The sequence below is a fragment of the Phalangium opilio genome, unplaced genomic scaffold, assembly GCF_054372755.1.
Source record: "Phalangium opilio isolate 3A_F unplaced genomic scaffold, DU_Popi_V2 ptg000042l_1, whole genome shotgun sequence".
NCBI lineage: Eukaryota > Metazoa > Arthropoda > Arachnida > Opiliones > Phalangiidae > Phalangium > Phalangium opilio.
In genome coordinates, this window is record NW_028324166.1 from 3454857 (window position 1) to 3478189 (window position 23333).

Consider the following 23333-nt stretch of genomic DNA (forward strand, 5'->3'; position numbering starts at 1 on the left):
TGATTCGGTTTAGTAACCTTGCTTCAAATGTTGGGAAGAATCATGTTTCAAGTACCTCGCTTTGCGCAGTACACTTCTCTCGAAGAGAGGTATTTTATACTTCTTATAAAACTAAATATATTTCAGCATAATACGATATTTGCAATGCGGACATATGGACTATCACTTGAAAGAATTTTTTCATTTTGCTGACCTTTGTGACAAAATGAAGCTCCGTCCAGCGAGAGAGGGTGTCGTCAAAATGAGAGACTTCGGAGCGGCTTTCCGGTTCTTGTACCTAGGTCTAATCATTTCTACAATTTCGATTATTTTTGAGCTTGTTTCGAAGTATTACTGTCAAGAGAAACCGCTGAAACATCGACGTACACGACGAACAAGTTCTACACCACTTGCGTGGTCACAATGAGACGAGCGCAAAAAAACCAACGTAATTGGCGTCTGCTTTGCCCGTGCGCAGAAAAACAACCAAGCGATCATTCTTCGAGTGTTGGCCAAAATATGTTTTACTAATCAATTTTAAAAAACTTACCTTTGATTTTTATCTAAGTTACGTAAATAAAATACATTTACTGAATTATTTTTAAGTTTGAATTAGGCTTAACACTTCAACCTTTGATAGTTTGATTTTTTAGATAAAAATCATGGAAAGATTTTGCCTAGTTTCGATTAAAATATTAGTGATGTTAACTAAAACAATTAAAAAACTATCGTCTCTCCATTATATACTCAATTTCAAACAAAACTTCCATGCTAAATCGAGATGTGGAAAATTGAACTACTTTTTTAACTTTCAGTAATTGTAGAAGTAAAATAAAATGGGTTACGTCAGGAATACACAGATTTCTACTTGGAATCTTTGAGAGGCCATAGGCCCCCTAGTATTATCTGATTGAAGGTAAGGGGAAGGGCATAAAACATTGTTAAACTTCCGCTCCTCCTTCCTCGAATTTCATTGGACAACCGTCGACCCTAGATTTACTCGTTCAAAACACGCAAAGAGAATCTATTTTACCTTCGGGTTCGACGCTCAGAGGTCGCGAATCTCGGGACATCTACGTCAATATCACGTGGTTTCTACGTTCAAATACATTATGCGTGACGTCAGGGGTGAGGATTTTCTACACCTCCCCGTAAATTCAAGCAGAAAGGCAAAGAAAATGATCTATGTATTCCTGTATAGTTTTAATGAGTTTCCCAGTTTATTTTAAATTATAATTAGAGTTTCCTAAAATACATTCTAAAATAAAATACGCTGAGCCGCGTAAGACCCCGGTGATTTTCGACCATAATTGTTTAAAGGGAGAGAGACACATTTTACATGTGCATTAAAATAAATATTTAAACTATGTAAAGTTTCATTACAGTAGAAACAACAGTAATAACATAAAGTTAAATTAAAATGTCATGCAAACAATTTTTATCCTTCAATGCCTAATAACATAAGTTCATAAGTTTGTCATTGGTTACTGAGAGCTTTACAAGAAGTGACGTAGGTCAAAGATTCTCGTAAAGCAACCCCTGGTGAGGTGCCGTCAAAGGCTTTGTAAGTTAAGATTAAATAGTAAGATGGACTGCAAAATTAACCACCGAGTGTAGGACTTCAATTCTCGCTTCCGTCGTTCTCGAACTAGCTCGAGCTGTAAATCTCTAGCATTACGAAGTATAGGCATAGGTAGTGTGATACTTATGGTACATATCTTATGAACCATATTACTTCAAATATTCTGATTTTGTAGTATGCCCTCCCTTTAAGGTGTGGCTTCCGCTAATAAAGCCTTAGACATCGTACGAGCCGATTAGCTCCTGGAGTTTAAAATTGCATTACACACTGCAACCCTAATTAAAAAGATCAATTAACTTCAAACCTCGCGTGTTCAAAGGGCTAGATTGGCTCTAAAACTTTATGTTTTTAAGGGTGACAATTCCATTTATTCCAAAAGTGAAGTGGGTACCGTCTTCTATCGCTATACCAAGAAGTGATATCTAGTTTATTAGGGAGAAGGTATAAGATGCCTAAGTAATCGCGCCATATCCCAGTCCCCCTTTCAAAATACAAGGGGAGGGATGTAAAAGGAGGGCCCGGGCTATTTTGCCTCTCCTCAGTCGGAAAATATGACTGTAATTTTCGTCATTCGCGTCGCGCTGACGTGAGTTTTCAAGAACCAATGAGATGCTGGTTGTAATTTAGAGGCGGGGATTAACTCCGGACCAACTATACGTTTGGACTGGAGATAAAGGCTGGAAATGTGGGGCGAATTTATACCTTCTACCTAATAAACTAGATATCACTTCTTGGCCATACCTACAATGTTGGAGTCCGTACCCACATGTAAGGCAACGAAGCTCACCCAGCATGCTCAGCGTTTCGGTAGGGTCGTACGGTACGGAAATGTAGAGGTCCCCTTGTGCCTTAAAAGAGAAGCTACCTAGTTCTCATAGAAATACTGGCGGTACATGGCAGCACTATCGAAGGAAAGGGGCGTACGCAAGGTACATTGGGATACTTTCATAGCAAAAGATCGCCCTTCAACATTTCCACCACGTGTTACGTGTTTTCTCCCTGATTTCTCTGCGAGTACTTAATGGAATGTTCTATTATATAAATACTATGAGGTAATTTTTAAAATTTAGCGGTGGACTATGCAAGTCGGGAGTATATCAAAAACGTATTTATGTACTAAGAAGTAAGAACGTCGGATCTTTAGCCTCTAGCACCATCCTCGCATACTTCACTGAGAAACTTCGTCTGCTTATATTTTGACTCCACCCACAACTTTTGAATATAGCGACTTCTAGTGGTCAAAAATGTCATTCATTCTTATTTCAATTTTCCTGGTTAAAAATTGCGCCAGTAGTAAAAAAGCAAAGTGGACAACAATGCGATATGAGATATAACTCCCGATTTAATGGAATTAGGTTTCAAAGTTTAGAATATATTTAATTGATGTTTCTTTAAATAGTAATTTCTTTAAGTATCTGCTTTTTCTTTCTTTGTACTTAAATTATTATTTTAGTACAATTATGACTTATTATTATTATTCACTTGCCTTATGCAGTATCTATATTTAAAGCCCAAAATATAAGAGAATAAGGCCGATAGATGGCGAGCGCCACTTTTGAAATTATAAGCCACTCCCATCAAAACGTACAAAGTAGTCGAATTTGCTAGGTTCAATGTTCTTCTTACATTAATCCGTTTTTGAGTATATAAATTTAATTTTTTCCCCCTCGTGCACCTACTTTCAAATAAAGCTTTGAAATTATGATTGCGTGACTCTGTTCCGCAACTAGTATGCCCTCGTATGTTTCAGAGCTTAAAAGACGTGGAAAAATAATACTATTGATTAGGCCTACCACAGTATTAACGCAACAAAGCAAAGCCACTACTGGCAAAGGGTGTGATTGAACAGAACGTTTTCATACGCGGCAATTTTCTATGAAGCAATTTTGCCGCCGCGAGTCTGTTAGAGTCTCAAGGAATCAAGTGTGCAAACTGTTTTAATCAGGAAGTTCCTGAAATGAAGGAAATCTTAAGTAAAAAATTGCATATTTGTTTGAAATACTTCAATAATTTGTCAAAGACAAGCATTTTTATCTGGATTGAACTAGTTTGATGGTAAAGTCATTAACAGATCAGTAATGAACCAAACTTTTGTAAAAACATGTCTTCTAAAAGTAAACTTAATCATTTAACGCGATGTTTTAGTAACGTGTTTTCATACAAAATGAATTTTCAGCTAGCGCCATGGATCACGGATATTTCGAATGACTCGTTTGAGGGTGTGACGTCCTTCTTTATTGGCTACATTTCAGAATCCATGAACATCACGTAAGAAAGTAACCAAATGATTAAAGGAGTATTGCTAACAGACAAATAAATCAAAGACTCTCTTAATTACAGTTTTCAATTAATACCTAAGAAAAAGTTTTTGGGTCCTGGTTCATTGGTTAATGGTTCATGGACACTCACAAGAGGACTTATACAAAGAAAAGTAATTGGAAAAAGTTTCTGCATTAGTTGACAACTAGTCCGGAAATCGGGGATAGATTTAATTTTAGAAGTAGGAATGGAGAACGGTAAGTATTTACTTCAGTCCGACTCATAGACACCCAGTATAGAGCCCCTCCCTCCAACACGTAAAGAAATGTTTAAACTATCTTATTGGCTTACTTAAACTTCGTTTTGATGACGTTGCTGATGGGGATGCCGAAAAATACGTAATTCATTTTTACCTCTGTCGCTATGACCCTCCCGCCTCTTCTTTCATACCCCCCTTCCGTCCCGTGAAAGGGGGTCCGGGACTTTGACGCGCGCCCACCACCCACATTACTCTGTTCTCCATTCCTACTTCTAAAATTAAATCTGTCCCTGCGGAAATCCTAAACAGAGCGTGTATATTTTGATTTTCTTTTTCTTCTTTTTAAATTATATCAAGGAAATTGACTTAAGTATCATACCAGGAGGAATATTTCCAGACACTGATTTTTCCGCCCCTACATTTCCGTATTCTTACACCGACTTATGCATATTTTCCGGAAAATCAATACCACTACCGACAATTGTCTACTCAATCTTCAATGTTTTCGATCAAAGTGTAAGTTAAGTTACAAGTTAAAAATGAAAAAAAAAATAATTGGAAAACTCTTTCACAATCCCAGTAAAGCTGCATAATTACATTTTATCGCCATGCCATAAATTTATATTATACCATTAAGTTGATATGTCTAAAGGGGATCTATATAGCAATTGTCTGTCTCCCTGCTGCCCATATCCGTCTCACCCCAACCATATATTAAATTATATGAGACACTACCGCTGTGAAAGCCTTGCCTTTAGTGTACTCTTAGTATGTCACGCGAGAGGTGATACAAATAAAACGTCTCCGGGATTGCTGGGGAGGTTTCATTCCTTAATTTTTTGACACAAAATGGCTATACAAGAGCATTGTCGCTTAAAACACCATGGTTAAAAAACTACTTCGTCTTTTGCCCCTAAAATAAAAATTGAACCCAAGAGAGTCAGGCCACCCAAATATACTTCTCTTGGCGGCGCTACTAAGGAGAGAAAAAACTCTCTTGTATTTTAGGCTATGACGTAAAAGAAGGGGGCAGGAAATTTTCCACCAAAGAACAATTGATGGACACTTAAAAAGCGTTATTCGTTTATGGTCATACTGGATTAATTAAACTTGAATTTAATTATTAAATAGGTTATCTTCATATGGTATTCATCTGGCCTGATAATCGCCTTGGTTTCGTTTCTTTTGGAATGTTGCGCCTCGAGAAATATAAGACATTATTGTTTAATGAAAGTGAATATGCGACGTCATTTTGATAGTTATATAATACCTGCATTTTTCCAAGGTGAATAGCCTATTTTAGTTTAAAATCAGCTCTCATTACTTCTGTTATCTCTTTCTGCCTTCGTTATGGAGCACTTTATTGAGAGACTTGAGCTGATTCTTTTAGGTGTTGATGGGAACAATATACCGAAATCGAATGCATCTAGGATATGCTTTTTCTTCTGGTGGGTTTTTGTCGCCATCATGTGGAACTTATTCGTCGGTCTCTACAAGTGCAGTGTTACATCTATCGGACCTGCCATCGAGTTTGATACTTTGGAGGAAGTACTGAAGTTTCCGAACAAAAAACTTCTAACTGTAAAAGCTCCTTATATTTCAGACGCATTTGCTGTAAGCATCCCAATTATTTCATACAGCATGATAACTGTTTGTGCAACCTCTAAAATATATTAGACTTAGTGAGGTTTTTAGCCCCATGACACAACTACTTGCTTTGTATTAGAAACAAGGATTATGTTTTTGTTCAAAGTAGGATTAATAATTTATGAATCTTTACAGTATGTCGAGAGAAAATTTATGAGTGTTCTTCAATTTTCATTTTCAAATTAGGCTTAGCTAAAATTTGAATTTAAAAGTCTTTTCTTGCACCTTTTTTATGTGAATTTCTTAAACATACTACTGTGGAATCTGCATGTAACCATGGTTGATGTTGTTTTCTTCACTTTTATAAAATTTTGCAAGCTCTCCAAAAGGAACATTGACCAAAAAATATACAAACGAATACTTGAAAATGATGGCGTTATGAATACCTTCCAAGAAATATACACTAAAGAAAACGTTCTGGATGTCAATCTTGGAGAAACCTTGTTTATTCTTCCACGTACTAATACGATGTTTAAATCAATTACATTTTGCCGGAAAAATATGTTTTTTCATGTCAGTGATGGTTTATCCAAGTCCGTTCCCTTGGGGTTCATAATTTCCAAGTCTTTGGGAAAAAACTTCAGAGATCAGTTCAACATACGGTAAGTTTACTCATATCACAAGATAAAAATACAACTCAGAGGGACTAGTTCCTGGTTTTGGCCAGGGTTTCTTGATCATAACGTTGTGGGAGTAGAGTTTGCATAGATCCCCAGGAATCCAGGAATACATAGATTTCTTATTCTTGGAATCTATGAGAAGCCATATTAATATCTGATTTCTCCTTCTTCGCTTTTCATTTGCTATTGAAATTTATAGGACAACCGTACGTTGATCAGAACACGCAATGAGAAGATTTTTTACTTTCGGGTTCGACGCTCATAGGTCGCGCAAATCTTGGCACAGGTCACTAGCTACGTCATTATCACGTGGTTTCCTAATTCAAATACATTATGCACAACGTCAGCTGTGACTATTTTTTCACGTCCTTCTCTGTTAAAGATTCCAAGACTAGATCTAGGTATTCCTGTACTATTTGTAAAAACACCCGAAAAGAGATCTATGACTGAGAGAATCTAACACCCAATACGCTCAGTCGTAACAACGGAATGTAGTTCCTTGGAGTTGTACTATTATTGAAAGTTTCCCTCAATCTTTATAAATAAACTATGTATTTTAAAATTTTCAGCACGATAAGATTTTTACAATTCGGACACATGGATTATCGTTTGAAAAACTTTTTCCATTCTGCTGACCTTTGTGACAAAATGAAACACCGTCCAACAAGAGACAGTGTCGTCAAATTGAGAGATTTCGGACAGGCTTTCATTATCTGGTGGATCGGTTTATCTATTTCTTTATTAGCGCTCATTCTAGAGTGTTACTTCAATTCAAATAAATCGAAACACCGACGACAAGGTGCTCCTAAAAATAATTCGTTTATTGCGTGGCGATAATGAAGTGAAGTTTGCTTTTCGTAGACACTTAGAAACCAGCTAGCCAACTTTCGCTTACAGTGATCTTAACCCGTGCTTTTAAAATGTGTTATACTGCAAATCTTAGTACGCTGTTCGCACAAGTCTCCAAGTTGGGCCGGGGCCATCTTGTTTTTGTTTAATTCATAGAGATTTAGATTTACAAAAACATTTAGGGTATTATACGATATCAAACGATTTAAAGTATTCAAGATAAAATTTAAAATACGTTGATAAAAACAATGACTTTCTCTATGTTAATAAATGATACGCTGCAATATATCAAGCTTTATTGCGTGAAGTGCACTTTCTTTCTCCCATTTTCCTCATTCGAGCCGACGATTACCGTCTCGGCTCCTAAATTCATGTTAGCTTGTTTAATTTTGTTCAAAAATCGTCTCTTCGCCAAGATTTTTCTCGTGAAATATAATACTAATGTAGCCGATACGATAAAGAAGAGTGAAGCACCAATCGCCAACAGAACGTTTTTATAAGAATTTTCATCTTTTGCTGTATATGAAAAGAAAATTAAAAACTTCAATCTGAATTATATTTAAACAAATGTACTGAACATACCTCTGATGCATTTTCGTTTGGCTACTGAGTATGGAAAACCGTCCATACATTGGCACGTTTCCCTACGATCTAATGTACAATACGTGTGTTCATCCATAACCTTACATTGATGATTGTGTTCGCATTTTCCTTTGAATGCAACGGCTATTGGAATATGTTTTTCGTTGAGAAATCAACTTAAATATTGAACGTCAACAGACACATATGGCACAGAAGAAACTTGCTAAATTTATATTGCAACCTTACATTCTACGCGGATCTAATTTCCATATACAATATTCTTAATGACCCTTGTTTTATAATTAATCACCATTTCAACTCCATCCCTAATACTACTAAAACTTACATTTCCCCCCGCACATTTAACAATCTATTCTTTTCTTAACTCTATGCTTTTCTTTTTTAACTAACAGTTCAAATCGCTGCTAACAGAGAGACAGAAATATTTTTGTGTTATACTGATTTCATGTTATACTGACTATCAGCTACTTCTATAATATTTTGAACAATTGACAAATAAAAGAATTAGTTACGTGTAAGACAAGCTTGTCGTGATTTGACGAGAATTGAAAATTCCTCAGGACACGCGCAAATTCCACCGATGCAATCGGCATTTCTTATAGATGAGCTGCATTCCAAATCATGCTTACAAGGTTCACCAATTTTCAAATCCACTAAAAAAGAACAGCCACTATGTATTCGTACAACTGTTGCGTTTGGGGTGTTGTGTAAAATTACACAACACGATATGTCTGCCATAAATGAAAGGGAGTGTTCTTTCGGTCAGACTGAGTGAAAAGTGCCAAAGAACATGGGGTCTAAAATAGTTAGTTACGGAGGTACGGGTCCCCAAACATTGGCCCCTGCAACAAGGAAATTGGCACACATGGGGAGTAAGACATCAGTTAAGACCATTTCAATACCCTCCAATCTAAGAATGTTAATGTGCCTTTATCTAGCAGAAGTGTGCGTTAAAAGGTAGAAAGACGTGTGCCTAAGATGCTAATGTAAAGTAGTTCAAAGCGTAATTTTGACATTTTGAACCACACATTTAAATAACAATGTTAACTAGGTACGAAGAAAAGAAACATAAAATTCAAACGCATATGTGATCATAGACATTTTGTCGGCTCATAAAATCAAGAGTGAATCTAAACCTTACCCGTTTTAACTTGTAATTTTTTGGTTGCTCTGCCAAACGCGTCTTCAACGCGACAAGTGTAATTCGCGTCTGTAAGAACCGGCAAAAAGTAGAGAACGGAGACAAATTTTTTCCCCTTTTCATCAAATTCCGTGTATTGTTGAATGTCGAAAGAATCTTCTAAATCTTCATCCAAAATTTCAAGACCTTCATTGCGGTGATTTCTGGCATCAAAGTCATCGACGTAGAACCACTGCATGACTAATTTTCCATTGGATCTCGCTTCACACGTAGCTGTTATGTTCCTTCCTTTAGGTTGAGGTGTCGATGGTTTAACAGTTAACGATGTGATAGTTGGTTTCTTCGCTGCAGTGATACGGTGTTCAATTAATAATAATGTTAAAAATCTTCGAGAAAAGAGAAACGCCAAGGCCTAGCATAGGTGAGGTAAAAGAAACGCCAAGGCCTAGCATAGGTGAGGCAAAAGAAACACCAAGGCCTAGCAAAGGTGAGGCAAAAGAAACACCAAGGCCTAGCATAGGTGAGGCAAAAGAGACGCCAAGGCCTAGCATAGGTGAGGCAAAAGAAACGCCAAGGCCTAGCATAGGTGAGGTTGAGGTAAAATAAATCCCAGGGCCTAGCATAGGTGAGGTAAAAGAAACGCCAAGGCCTACCATAGGTGAGGTAAAAGAAACGCCAAGGCCTACCATAGGTGAGGTAAAAGAAACGCCAAGGCCTACCATAGGCGAGGCAACAGCAACACGCCTATAGAATATTCCTACTTTGACTCTATCGCAATCTACCAGCAGGACGCATTGCATGTTATTAGAAACACGACGAGGATGATATGATATACCAGAGGCTAATGATCTTATTAGCTCAAATCCGTGGTTTACTATCTAATAGTTCTACCTTATCAGGGATCGCTTCTACAATAGGTTTGATAGGCAAATAAGTAGGCCTAATTGTTCAGCGGAAATCATGTTCTTAACGTATTTCCTCTATGCCTAGTGTAATGCTTATTGTTGCTACGTTACTTATGGCATCGTTAAACATTTTTACCAACAACGATATTTATTTGAGATCTGCTTTCACTGATATCGGTTCGAAATAAGCAGGCATAAATGTAATTTCCCTCGGTTTCTGGAATATCTTTGAGTACGCTTGTGTAAGCTGGAGACTCCGGATCTTCATCGTCTGGGATTTTTTTAAGATGATTGACGCGTCCATTAGGAAACGATTCAGTGGTAAACTGTTCCCCATTTCTGAACCATTCGACTGTGGGTTCCAAGTTACTTTTCATTCGACATGTCACTATTACTTCCGATCCAGGTGTCAGGAAGGATTTATTTGGAACGAGGCTTAGTGAATGACCTTCAGCTTCTAGAAAAAGATTATTTCGCTGGTTAGGCCTAAATATTTTTTCTTCTAAGTTGAAAATCGTATTCAAAAGTATTATATAGTAATATTTACAACTTTTTTATGAAACATTTTAAGGTTTTTATTTACTAAGCAGCGACTTTTAAATGACAATTAGTAAAAAAATAAACAAGTTGGGAAACCAAAATAAACCTCTCCGAGTCGAGACGCAATGAAGAGGTTTAAATCGTCATTAATTTATCTTAATTCTAGTTAAATCATTTCAAACATAGCTATCATTGACGTTTAAATTCTATAGCTTATGTCTCTTTAACAATTTTTGGAAATTAAGGGTATATAAGGCAAGTGATTCACAATAAATGATAAGAAAATCCGCAATTGCGTGAACCAGGAATAGAGCTATTTCAGTGGGGGAAAAATTTCGTCTGCTACGAAAATTGGGCCTGCCTTTGAGTGTAGGGTGGCCATTTTATGAGGGTTTTCTCTATGGGCAAATAGCATTGGTGACGTAGCCATTACCCCCCTCTGAAATAGCTCTATACATAGATTTAGTACTTGGAATCTTTAAGAGGCCGTAGACCCCACACAAATATCTGATTGACTGTGAGGGGAAGCGCCAAAACCACCTGCTCCTCCTTCCTCGCGTCTCATTGGTTATGACACACACTCATACACAGACACGTCCAGTGTAATACCTGTCCGAGACGTCATCGTTACTCGGAGAGGTAAACAGGTGGGCTGGGTTTTTTCGAACCCTGGATTTCCAACACGTTTATCGATCAATTTATTAATTTCTGAATTTTAAACTTACCATGGCGTGTTGCTATCCCAGATGCACACCCAATAATAACAGTGAATACGAATAAAAACAGTGAGATTTCGGTAATCACTTTGAGAAACATTTCTCAAAACGTTACATTAAAACAACTATCACAACAATAAATTACTCGAAGCACTTGATTAGTTTGTTCAAAGCAAAATCTGCTGATATTGTAAACTATGTTATAACCTATTGTTAAATATCCTTATCTAAAATTATCGGCTTGGGAAAATTTTATCAAGCCCGTACTGAATCAATTCAAACGTTAAACCCTGCAGATTATGTATTTATCAAGGGCAGAGAATTCTAGCCGTAAATGTATAATAACAGCTTTGGAGAACTTTCAAGCGACTACAGGTACTCATAACACTTCAATTGCAACGTAACTGAAGTTTAATAAAACTGTGGCTTTTGAATCAGAACTCCATAAGCTAAAAGAAGTTACATGGGGGTTTTGTGGGCGGGTCTTGTAGCTCTATGACGTCTTTCTACCGGCTTCGTTATTTGTCTAAGTGGTGAAATGGAACATACATCTTTGCGCCCAAACAACACCAATAATTGCACTATGAAATTCGTCACACACCAATATGGTGACAAACAATTTGTATTTTCGAAATATTTTTTCACAGGGCATTGGAAGCACAATTTTACATAATTCGATCATCACGAGTGACATTTTATTTTTGATTTTCAACACTGGGTCCGCGGTCCTTAACTAATTTCAGCTTCAATTGCAGCTTGATCACAATACATGGACTCACCTCGCGCTCTACGTTTTCTTTGCAAATGCATACGTTTGCTGCAGTTATAAATCTAAAAATCCTAGTGTATCAACTCAATCGCATTGATAACTATCAAAATAGTTTTGCAAATCGTCAACGGCGAAAGATTCATTTCCCGCATCAGCATGACACTTTCCTTTCAAAAACCTTGCTTTCTTGAACTCATCTGATAAGTTGGCTTCTACGGCAATGATCCATTTAAAAGCGCAGTCACAAATAAGATTGTTATCTTACGTAACAATTTAAATTGGTTTAAGTAAATTATAATGCTCCATTATTTTAAAATTTTGGAGGTAAAATATAGGCCTACCTTCTAAATACAAATCAAGAAGTGAGGACCAAGTAGGTGACCACACGTCTGGTGGTAAGGTACTCATCAGATTTTCCGATAAGTCAATGTAACGCAATACAGGCATTTCATGGAAGAAGTCACGTGGTAAAGTTTGTATTTTGTTACTCCTGGAAATATTTTTGGTAAATGCTCAATTATAAAGGGTGTTTCGAAAAGGGTGGTAGGACTAAAGAACAGTGGGTTCTATGGGGAATTTTGAGTCGAAAATGTTCTATTACATTTTTCCCTTAGGACCACTATAATCAAGTTATGATGACCCCTCAATTAAATTAGATATCATTGTCTTTCAGTTTCTTACATAAAGATAAGGGGTCAATCGTAAACACACCAATCTAACTTGAAAACTTTGAAATCTAAACCAAAAGAAAACTTTGGCCACGACCACTCTAGATACTTCAAGGCGGTTAGATAAAATGTCTAATTTGGTCGTAGGGGGTAGGTTCAAACCTTTATTTGCAGAAAACGTGTATACGTGTGCTGGGTTTATACCTTAAATGAATTTCTTCGAGTTTATTTGCAGGCGATGGAAAGAATAATCGACTGACGATAAAAATTTGATTGTGGTTCAACATGACTATTTTAATATTAGTGGCACGACTTAAACCGCCATCAGGCAGTTCTTGGAACTTGTTACCATTTAAGTAAACCTAGAAATAAATTGAGTTTAATATAATAATTTTTTCCAATTGGTGCAACTGGAACTTACTTGTTGCATACTAAGATAGGAACAGCAAAAGAATTCCTTCGGTATGTTAGCAACATCGGAATTCGTTAATGAAAATCGCCTTAACTTGGACAAGGATCCCATGAAGCAATTAATTTTTTCAACACCCGGGACCACAGAATTTCTAAAGGCAGCTTCTTCTAGGGATTCTTCCAAACCTCCCAGCAAAGGACGGAACTCGTCCGGAGAACGAGAGTCATCGCTTGAGAAGGACAACTTCACTTCCGTTTCAATGACGCGAAGTGTACGGAATGGAAGGTTCAGGAACAAATCGGCTCGTGGCAGTTCGACCTAAAGAGAGTGCGCATTGCGTATTAACGAACTAGGGTCAGTAGCCCTAACTTGGACAAGTTCAATTTGTAAGAATTTTCTTAAAATAATCATAACGCAAGTTTGGGTGCTTCAAATCAATCCTTAAAAGGACTCCAAAGTAGGTAACATTTTGATTAATATCTTCAAATTGGTACGAATAAAAGAAACATTAATTTCAGACTCTTGTGCTGTTACACTTTGAACTACTTGACATTACCACCTTAGGCACGCTTCTACCTTCTAATTACACTTCTGCTAAATAAGGCTCATTAACGTTCTTAGATTGAAGGCTATTGAAATTGTCTAAACAAGATGGGCAGTCTGATATGTCTTACTCCCCCATGTGTGTCAATTTCTTTGTTTAAGGGGACAATTAATGTTTGGGGGCCCGTACATAGGAAACTAAAGGTTTTAGACAACATGTTCTTTGACACTTTTCACTTATTCTGACCCAAATAACACACTCCCTTTAATTTAAGTCAGACTTATCAGAAATACATCGTATAATTGTTTAACACTACAAACCTTGGATCTGTATATGAACAAAGTATACAAATACGATTGTACATTCGCAGTACGAAGTTTGTTCATCATTTCAGGAAATATATCTGTCGTTTCCATGTCACTGCAAACAACTGAAAATCTTTCAATGACATCATCCTTTTCGGTAGTAATGGAACATTCGCAATTGTCCTCTATCGCGAATGGGCATTTACGGTAAACCGAAGGGTATTCCGATAGTACGGCGACTTCGGCAATAGTTTCATTATCAAGTTTCTCATCGTAAAAATGGTCGGTGTCGTTGTAGTTTTCGACTATGTCCAGGTCTATCTCAGAGTACACTATACACACTATTGAAGCTAAAAACAACGCAACCCGGTGGTGCACTTGGTAAAGCATTCTTTTTTGGTTGTGTTTGTGTTCATTATCATTAGCAGCTACCGGATGATGTCTTCTGGTTAAGAATTCAGAAAAACGAAGCATTGAAAATACACAATAACATAGGAAAATAACAAACATACAAGCTCACAAACTTTCACATAAGTTCATAAGATATGTTCCATAAGTTGTTCAGTGGTTACTGAGAGCTTGTCATGAAGTGACGTTGGTGAAACGTCATAGATTCTCGTAGAGCGACGCCTGGTAAGGCGTTGTCAAAGGCTTAGTACAGACTAAATAAAAAGATGGACTGCCAAACCGCGTGTAGCTAATTCTCGCGTCGTTTTGGAAGTAGCTCTAAGTAAATCTCTTGCATTTCGAAGCGTAGCGTCATACTTAAGGAACATATCTTATAAACTGATGGTAATATTAGTAGGATACGATTTTATAGGTTTAGGTTTAAGTTAATTTTAAATTATCGCAATTAAATCACTTCATTTCTAAACATACAGAATCATTCACTATCATGTACTAACTTATGGAAGAATACAGAATAAATAAACCTTACCATTCTGAATAAAAACGTCTTCTATCGTATTTCTTCGTAAATTGTAAACATGTATTACAATAACGAAGCTAACGCTACGATCGAGGCACAGGTGGTATTTTGCTTCCACTACATAAAACGTTCATCGCGCTTTTGACGCGAGGCGCCGCAATAAGTTATTCCCGAGTAGACAATGTAGAGGAAATTCATACTGAATAAAAACGCTCTAATTTTTAATAAAAACCTCCAAGTCATCGCGTCCTAGCTTAAAAACACGACTGCGTTTCCCTTTCCGACAATTGCAAAGCGAAAAATTCCATAAATATTCGTTAAAACAAAAAAAATCATATATATCTAGCGAATACCAATAACTTTAACCTTAACGAGCTGTCAAAACGGTCAATATTAATAGAGAGTTTCGAATTTCCCAACGTTTTTCAGATTTGAGTTGACAGCATTAAGGTTGCTTTTTGGGGTTTTTTTTGGAGTGAAAAATCGTATAATGAAAAGTTTATAAAGAACTGTATGCCTTTGGTGTTATCATAATTAACATAATAACCATAAGTATGACTCTTTCTTCGAAATGGTTGTATTTAATTATTGTTTAACCCCCTTGTTGCCAGCGCACTAAGTAGAAATTTTAACCCTCACTTCAACGCCATCTTTTGGTAGTTAGACCTTATTTATTTATTTTTGAATTTATGATGTAGTTTCAAAATTAAGTTTCACAAACGTACGTCTGTGAACAAAGGTATATGTTAAGTCACACATGATACTTGACATTTGGGAAAAAACGATACCAAACATGGCATCCCATACCTCTTTCATGCGACTAACAAAGGTAGGCCTGTGACGTTCCTAAAAGGTGTGACATCACAAAGGTCCCCTTCTCTAAGGTCGTTTTTCCGTTGCCAAACACTGTATACCAACTTGAGAGGTTCACGCCCTCTTTTCGGAGTTGTTCTATGAAGGCTACGGAGCTCTACCACCAACAGGGAATATCAGCCACTAACAAAAGGCACAAGCCACTTACCTTCAGGTTATGGTAGTGCCCAAATAAACACCTCTCGTAAATCTATATCTATATAAATCAAAGTCCTGACTGACTGACTGATAATCAACGCCCAGCCCAAACCGCTTGCCCTAGAAGGCTGAAACTTTGCAGGAACGTTACTCATAAGTAGTAGGCGCGTACTGTGAAAGATTTTTCCAATCCGCCGCCATCTTAAAAAATGGCGCCCAGAAATGTAAAAACTCTTCTCTATGCAACAAAGTCCGCGCGTTTCAACCGATTTCTCAAATATTTAGTACACTGGTTTCCTTTAACCTTTAGACGGACTGAATGGTCTTTTGGGTTCGATTTGTTGCCATCTTTTTAAATGGCGGCCAAAAACTAAAAAACCCTTCTTTATGGAATAATGTCCGCGTGAAAAGTAATAAAAAGTGTCCCGACGGGCTGACGGGCAACGCCGAGTGCCTTCGCTCCTAGGTTGCTACAAAAATATTAGTCATCAGTAAAATCTACACATTCTTTGTATCATTTTGATGGAAGTTCTTATTACACGCGAGCGACGCCGCGGGTAACAGCTAGTCCCGTATAATTGACTCAAAATATTCATAGTCGCATATTCCTAGTAACATAAATTAATTCTTGGTGGCATAACCAATTTAAAATTCAAAGCCACCCACATCGATTTCAAATCAAATCAAATCAAATTTTCTAGTCTAGATTGAAAATATACAAACACTTTATTAAAATTCGAAAAACAGTTATAACACTTGACGAGTTTACAAGTTGCTATATAAAATATATATATATATATTATAAATTTCATATTGACCAACCAAATAGATGGCAATTATTAAAAATTAAGTTTAAATAGTTACATCATCATTATAATAGAGTAACAACAAAAAAAAAACAAATCAAATTATGAAAGGCGCTTTAACCGGTACAATATTGTATATTTCGGGGGCCAAGTTAGTAACATCATGTGTACGTGAGTGACGTCACGTTTTGTGCATGTTCATTTATTTATTTATACACTTTTTCCTTCGTCTTTCAGGTAAAGCCCGGTCCAACCCATCTGAAAAAGTGACTCAATATAACAAGATATTTTGTCAAAAATGTACATTTCATCGTTAAGTCAAACCAAGTCCGTCCCAAAGCGCGGGTCACGTGGTTCCCCTACAAGTTGACTTTCTTTACGAACTCCAGTTATGGCTTGATGAAGGCAGGAGGCATTTGTGGGCGGGATTTAAAATTGCACTTATAAATCCCGCCCACTAGCCTTCGCCAAGCTAAACCCGAACCCGGAGTTCAAGAGGAAAGTAAACCATGAATCTATATAACTATGAATATACAGCTGCGTTACGCTGTCTAACCTCTCGATAAGGTTTGGGCGGGGCTTAGCGAAAGGAGACATTAGTCACGTGTCTGCTAGTGTTAGGAGCGGGAGAAGGGAGGGGGAGTCCGGGGGTGTATAAATTCGAAACGTCACTTCCTCTTGTCTCGTGATTGGCTATTAGAGCTACGCGTCAAAGCTAGGAGGGTAACACCCAAACCAAATCGACATGATAGAAGGGGCATATGATAGAGCTGTATATTCATAGTTATATAGATTCATGGTAAACTTGTAGGGGAACCACGTGACCCGCGCTTTGCTTTAAAGGGACTGCAAAGAAGGCATCGGCGGATGGGTAAAAATTATTTGAAATACGTCACAGACATCACGTGATGCCAAGATACAAAGGCTCCTCGTGGAGTGGAACTAGTTAACATCTAGTCCTTGTTTTTCGCGACATTGCAGCGCCAATTCCAATCATGAAGTGGTAGTTTTCGAAATAAAACGAACTAAGCTTATTTGAACCACGCCTCTCCTTGGTCACGTGCCTCTGACGTATATCAAATAATTTTTACCCACCCACCCATGCCTTCTTTACGTCCCTTTAATGGGAAAATGGCCGACAAAAAATTACGGGAAACCAGTTGATAAATACCTTGATTGAGCATTTTCTCTTAAGAAATCTAGCTCTCGCTCCGGAACTATTAACATATTTCAACATGTTATTTTAATGTAATGTAGTTCTTGTCAGGCACATTCATGCCGTAATTATTACCTGAATACTATATGCATATAACTGGCGTAACCAGCTAAAACATGCCACCAAGCGTGAAACTGAGTTAAAGGGTGAAATATTCGCCCCCGATTTAACCTTATATTCCTTTAAACAATATATGGTACATGAACAATTAAGACCAGAGTCACGTGGTACAAATTAACGTTAAATTAACTCACGCTAATTCAGAGCAATAAATATTGTCTATGTTCCATAATACGAATGCGGTTATAAACATAAGAGTACCAGCGCAGAACATTTTCATTGGCGCATCTTTAGTTCTAAATAAGTCGAAGAATTTTGTGAAATTTATTTATGTAGGTAGGGTTGGTACTGGTAATTGGGAACACTTTTTACAAATCTTTGAATAACTTCCGTGGCGCTAACGTTAGACACCTGAAACTTTCAGGACATGAAATATGATTCTTTAGACACAATTCGCTATGATTTCAGCTTTTTAACTCTTTTAAATTTTGCACAATATCCTATTTCCAAAACCCCTTAGAGGAACCCAAATGTGAACAGTCGCTGGTAAATGTAAACACCCTGACCCTAAATAGTGAACGCGGGACCCAAATGTGAACACCAATGCTAATCAAATGGGAGCGATAAAAAAGGCCCTTGGAAAAAAAGCTACCAATACGTAAGGCCTAAATTCATGCACCTAGATTAAAGTTTACGCAGATTTCATAAGTGATAATAGGATAATATAGTTAAAAACAATACCTGAGTCAAAATGCTCAATAATTTGTTGAGAAGTCACATTTTATTCAGTCCCTAGCATAACAGCTGACTCGGTTTGCCGGTTTCCCGCCCAATAAGTAGTGGTAGCTACGGCCCTCCTACGGCTAAATTGAAAACTTTACTAAAGGCGCGAAATTTGAGTCTTTTTTTGGGTAAATGATGTATTTTAAAGTTAATATTATCAGAAAGTAGCTTGTTTACACCACTGTTACGTTTTATATTTAAGTAAAATAGCTTAAAAAGGATTCGAATTAACTTTGAAACGTCGTGTTCCCATTTGCAATTTTTACTTGGTTTTTTCCAACTCTATTTTTGAATCGAATTCCGAACCGAAACCAGAGATTTTAATATCAAATTTATAGCAAAAAACGTGATCTATCCAATGGTTAAAGGTTTGTTATCGTGGGATTATTGTAACTCTTGCTAAAGCTTATTCCCCGATGGTATTGTATTAAGAAACACCTAAAATTGGCATCAACTTAAGTTGATTAGTCCGAGTTGGTGCGTATATTGGTCCGTATCTTTCATCCACGTATTCCTACAATGTTCGGACCATTTTTATCGTAATCCTCGATATTCAATCTACAAATTGAGCCCTTTTAAAAGGAATTTGAGCCGCCCAAAAATTTGTTACAAAATTTTAAAGAAAAAGTGTTCACATTTAGAATCGTTCCCAATTACCGGTACCAACCCTAGATATTATATTTTTAATAGAAATAATTACTGTAAATCCAAAATTGTAGTGTATAAAACAACTGAGCCATAAAATACCTAAAATAATTCATTATTTTCAATTTGGCAATTCCAAAATTCTAATGAGAGATTTGTCTAAGGTCTTACTTGGTGAATAAGTGGCTCTCGGAACAATATATAAAACTGCAAAGAACAATGCAATGATTACTTAAATAAAAGTAGTATAAGTGGTAGTGGTTTGTTCAGACATGGATTAACTAACGCTAGGGATTGTTCACTAACCGTGTTACCCATGTATTGCTATCGCCAACTACATGTTCCGAATTATTCCTTGATTCCCCTCTTCATTCCCCCAATTTATTGGACCAAAACGGATGTAGATATAGCGCCATCTCTCGGCAAAATAAATCGTTTTTGCCCAAATCCCAATTTAGGCAGTATTTCAATTTTGACGTCATAGACCACGTGATATTTGGTCCAATTTTCTTATAACTTCCTGTTAGGGATAGTAGCTGCTGCTAGGGGGCGCTTGGAACATGCATGCGTTATCTTTTTGGGGGAACGAACTATCCCTAGCGTTAGTTAATCCATGGTTCAGAGAAGTAAATAGGGAGCTAACAGTTCTGACCCTGAAACGTCACACCCTGTTCTATCTCTTACTGGAGTTTCATCCCCCCTAACGGTTGGAAACAGTATTCTACGCGCAAAAATGCCAACCAGGGGGGGGGGCTGCGTGACGTCAGACTATTTCTTCCCCTAGCCAGTTGTTAGCTCCCTTTTGAGTTTAAAGGGACTATAAAGAAGGCATCAGCGGATGGGTAAATGTTATTTGAAATACAGGGCTACCTTAAAAGTTTGTGAAGTACTTCTCTCAAAACGTACACCGCCATTTAATAAAACTTCTCTTTACTTACGAAACAAACAAGTACGCATGCTATGGAGAGCTTTATAACTAAACTTTTGTTCAATGGTTTCACAGAGTTGACTTCAAGACTGCCAATTTAATTTAAAGATACGTGGTAAATTGAGTACTCGCGTTTATCCACCTTATTCCCGATGCGTGTGCCAAGGCTTAGCTCGCGATTTATAACTGACAAACATATCTAACGATGCGTCGTCTGCTTCAGAGTCGAAATGTTTCAATATTTAGGACTCTGAAGCAGATAACGCATTTTGACTTAGATTTGTCCCTTATAAATCCCGAGTTAAGCCTCACGTTTATCCACGTTATTCCCGATGCCTGTGCCGAGGCTTAGAACGCGATTTTTAACTGAGAAAGGGTCAAAACGATGCGTCGTCTGCTTCAGAGTTGAAATGTTTCAATATTTAATTAAGACTCTGAAGCAAATAACGCATTTTGACTTAGATTTTTCAGTTATAAATCGCGAGTTAAGCCTCGGCACACGCATAGGGAATAAGGTTTGCTGCAAATTGATGTAATATACACTTACGCTGTATAAAGACCAACTAAACTAGCCCATATCATGGGTAATTCATCACTTAACTGAAAAAGACAATTTACACCAACAAATTGGGGTATTAATTGCCTGTAAGTTTAAAATATGTTAATCCCATCCCATAGACACTAAAGCTCCCAATGATAATTTTTCTCTGTACAATAGCAACTTAGATAGACAGCGCCATCTAGTTTTACGCAATTTAAAAGTTCGCAATTAAATTAAAAAGTTATAAAACACTCTTACAAAAAATAATTGAAACACATTTCAAAACACTCTTACAAGAAAAATAAAATAATAATATAGTTAGGTTGTAGGCGCCGACTAGTTTTTGAAATTATAAACTTTAAATTAAAACTTACTTGAAATTATTAAAAGCTTATGTAAAAAAATTAAAAGCTTACATAAAATAATTAAAAAACACACTGAGATTATTTTCAAACACAATATAAGAAAAATGATTCAAATTAAATTAAGACTTGAACCATACAATCCAATCATATATCCCACTGTAGTGTATGCTTTCAGTAAGCCTCTAGAATTACGAAGTAAAGGAAGTGTCATACTAATGGAACATATAAACTTTTGATTGTAGCTAGTGTCCATGGGTGCAATTGTACATTATTGACCGGTCAACTTGGGTTAATTTTTTAAAAAAAAAAACATTAAAGAAATTCCTGACCTGTGTTGTGTATAATAGGGTGCAGTGAAACATGAATGACCCCACACCAACAACTGAAAGAGAAACCACTTTTGAGTTAATAGACTTCTTAAGTCAAAAAGGAAATGTTGGGAATTATTTTTTTTTAATGAAAACATTGAGTGGTCGGTCAATGGACAGGTCGCATTAAAGGCCACCCCTATGATATTTTCATTTTTTTTTGGTTTTAGAGTTGCACTCTTTAGAGCTGCAAAACAATTGCCCTGTCCCCTTGCGGCTGGGCATCCTCTCCCCCCCCCCCTTTCTTCCCCAATTTTTGGTGTGACCCATTTGACCACGGAAAAGTGCAATATGGCCGGGGCCATCTTGTTTTATATATAATTTTTTAAAGCACTGTTAGAATTATGTAGGTCAATTCTTTAACTATGACAGTGTAACCAAAGGTGGCCATTTTTCAGGAAACTGGCAAACTATACAACATTTTCACCCCCAAAATTACAATTTTCTATTATTGATTCATCATCCTTAAATAACTTACCAGCCATGAGAATATAACACAAAATATATCGTTGCTCTAGTTTTGATTTATAACTGTGATAAAGTCCAATGAAACCAGCTGATATGATAGACAAATTTGACACTGTGTTCCCTATAACAAAACAATAAACGGTCCCAACTTGCCATGAGAACAATTTCTTTGGTTAGTAACGACTACCGTCAACTCATTCCACTCACAAAATTCAGCAATATAATACGAAATTTCATAGTTTTCTTCGCACCAGTCTAGAGTACTCGTTGGCTCTCCCCAAAAACCTTGAATGGGAGGCATCTTATCACTATTTGTGTCTTCGGGGTCAATTTATTCGCATAACGGTGTTTGATTTCTTGAATGTACTGTTTTTGTCATTCACTGAAAAACCTGATTTCAATAAAGACAAAACAATATATGAATTATATTTATAAATGAAACTGATAACCTCTTTAAAGTTAAAATAAACTAGAACTTCAACTTGGCTTCACAAAGATCGGACTTTGAAGTAAGACAAGTCTAAAATTCAAACTCCGAGCCTCAAAGGTCCCAAGGACTACTATAATAATTTCAACTTAAAAATATATTTTAAGGGTCACTGGTCCTTGGGACGGACGGACTACTTTAATTATTCAAGCCACCAGGGGTCCTTACACTTAGTCTAGAGGACCAGTTTAGAAAAACTCCTTGCTTGTTCACAACTTCACAGACTGCCCAATCACATATCTAACTAATCCCAGAATGCCATGCGCCCTAGACAATGTATGAATAGCGTACACGCACAACACCTCTACTTTATAGATTATTTTAGAATTATCAAATTCAATTTCCTTCTTAGATAAGAAAAAAAAGGCTTTAAATTAAATTATACCTCCCTCTTCTAAAAATAATACAATATCTAAGCTTTATTCCTACATCTATTTCCGCCAAAAATGCAAAATGCATTATACATATTATTTAATGAAAAAAGTAAACTATTAAATTGTCATATAATTACCAAGAAATACATGAATTTACAATACCAAAACTTATTGTGACATTCGGCCTTCGAATTAATGACGATAATCAATCTTTGACAGACGACATTAATTTCCCGTCTGCTTTTGGTAAAAATAAGAGCTAGTCATAAGTATAATATTCACACTAACCACCTGCACCCTGGGCCGAGCCGTAACTTATTTCTACACCAATTTCCAAGAAAAGAGAATTTTGTCCGAGCAGCGTTGCCAGACGTACGATAATTATAGTATAATACGATAATTTAAAGAATTTTTTTTCGAATCGTACGATAATTTTGACGCTGTACTATATAGTACGCTAAATCAGTCTGGGAATTTGGGAAATAAATATATTTTTTAAACTAGTCCTTGGGACCAGTGACGCCCCCCCTAGTGTCCTAAATAATAAACTGGTCT

At 36.8% G+C, this 23333-nt stretch overlaps 4 protein-coding genes across 5 annotated transcripts; 1 reads left to right on the forward strand and 3 right to left on the reverse strand.

Moving 5' to 3' along the window:
- The first annotated feature begins 3662 nt into the window (after positions 1–3662).
- Positions 3663–5042, forward strand: LOC149678412 (uncharacterized). Its single transcript, XM_089837140.1, has 3 exons — positions 3663–3829; positions 3902–3992; positions 4437–5042. The coding sequence occupies exons 1-3, from the start codon at positions 3663–3665 to the stop codon at positions 4602–4604; spliced, it is 426 nt and encodes a 141-aa protein (XP_089693266.1). The 3' UTR covers positions 4605–5042.
- Positions 5043–7290: 2248 nt separating this feature from the next.
- LOC149678413 (uncharacterized) lies at positions 7291–10295 on the reverse strand. Its single transcript, XM_089837141.1, has 5 exons — positions 9981–10295; positions 8940–9284; positions 8311–8451; positions 7778–7921; positions 7291–7711 (listed from the first exon to the last, which is right to left on the reverse strand). The coding sequence occupies exons 1-5, from the start codon at positions 10219–10221 to the stop codon at positions 7491–7493; spliced, it is 1092 nt and encodes a 363-aa protein (XP_089693267.1). The 5' UTR covers positions 10222–10295; the 3' UTR covers positions 7291–7490.
- Positions 10296–11741: 1446 nt separating this feature from the next.
- Positions 11742–14272, reverse strand: LOC149678414 (uncharacterized). Its single transcript, XM_089835860.1, has 5 exons — positions 13814–14272; positions 12959–13267; positions 12742–12899; positions 12211–12359; positions 11742–12129 (listed from the first exon to the last, which is right to left on the reverse strand). The coding sequence occupies exons 1-5, from the start codon at positions 14270–14272 to the stop codon at positions 11954–11956; spliced, it is 1251 nt and encodes a 416-aa protein (XP_089691986.1). The 3' UTR covers positions 11742–11953.
- A 2168-nt stretch (positions 14273–16440) lies between these two features.
- Positions 16441–23031, reverse strand: bwa (alkaline ceramidase). 2 transcript variants are annotated; one of them, XM_089836388.1, is made up of 12 exons: positions 22916–23031; positions 22125–22308; positions 21928–22038; positions 21411–21463; positions 20723–20775; positions 20186–20264; positions 19419–19454; positions 19303–19349; positions 18014–18115; positions 17835–17939; positions 17715–17760; positions 16441–16801 (listed from the first exon to the last, which is right to left on the reverse strand). In XM_089836388.1, exons 2-12 carry the CDS (start codon positions 22216–22218, stop codon positions 16754–16756), a joined length of 774 nt encoding a protein of 257 aa, XP_089692514.1. In that variant the 5' UTR covers positions 22219–22308; positions 22916–23031; the 3' UTR covers positions 16441–16753. The 2 variants fall into 2 exon arrangements, with proteins under 2 accessions (XP_089692514.1, XP_089692515.1); XM_089836389.1 differs by lacking the exon at positions 22916–23031 and adding an exon at positions 22573–22697.
- Between the last annotated feature and the right edge of the window lie 302 nt (positions 23032–23333).

Bases quoted from the DNA above. Each gene is read 5' to 3' on its own strand.
- LOC149678412 (XM_089837140.1), top strand. From the start codon at position 3,663: ATGTCTTCTAAAAGTAAACTTAATCATTTAACGCGATGTTTTAGTAAC. The intron at 3,830-3,901 runs GTAAGAAAGTAA...TCTTAATTACAG, and splicing joins TCAGAATCCATGAACATCAC to TTTTCAATTAATACCTAAGA. The intron at 3,993-4,436 runs GTAATTGGAAAA...AATTATATCAAG, and splicing joins GAGGACTTATACAAAGAAAA to GAAATTGACTTAAGTATCAT.
- LOC149678413 (XM_089837141.1), bottom strand. From the start codon at position 10,221: ATGAAAAGTAACTTGGAACCCACAGTCGAATGGTTCAGAAATGGGGAA. The intron at 9,285-9,980 runs GTAAAAATGTTT...GTATCACTGCAG, and splicing joins TCAAATAAATATCGTTGTTG to CGAAGAAACCAACTATCACA. The intron at 7,922-8,310 runs GTAACTAATTCT...ATATTCCAATAG, and splicing joins ACGACAAGCTTGTCTTACAC to CCGTTGCATTCAAAGGAAAA.
- LOC149678414 (XM_089835860.1), bottom strand. From the start codon at position 14,272: ATGCTTCGTTTTTCTGAATTCTTAACCAGAAGACATCATCCGGTAGCT. The intron at 12,900-12,958 runs GTAAGTTCCAGT...ATTTATTTCTAG, and splicing joins CCTATCTTAGTATGCAACAA to GTTTACTTAAATGGTAACAA. The intron at 12,360-12,741 runs GTATAAACCCAG...AAATATTTCCAG, and splicing joins CTCGAAGAAATTCATTTAAG to GAGTAACAAAATACAAACTT.
- bwa (XM_089836388.1), bottom strand. From the start codon at position 22,218: ATGCCTCCCATTCAAGGTTTTTGGGGAGAGCCAACGAGTACTCTAGAC. The intron at 19,455-20,185 runs GTAAGTAAAGAG...TGTTCTTTGCAG, and splicing joins CATGCGTACTTGTTTGTTTC to TTTTATATATTGTTCCGAGA. The intron at 17,940-18,013 runs GTGAGTTAATTT...TATTGTTTAAAG, and splicing joins ATTTATTGCTCTGAATTAGC to GAATATAAGGTTAAATCGGG.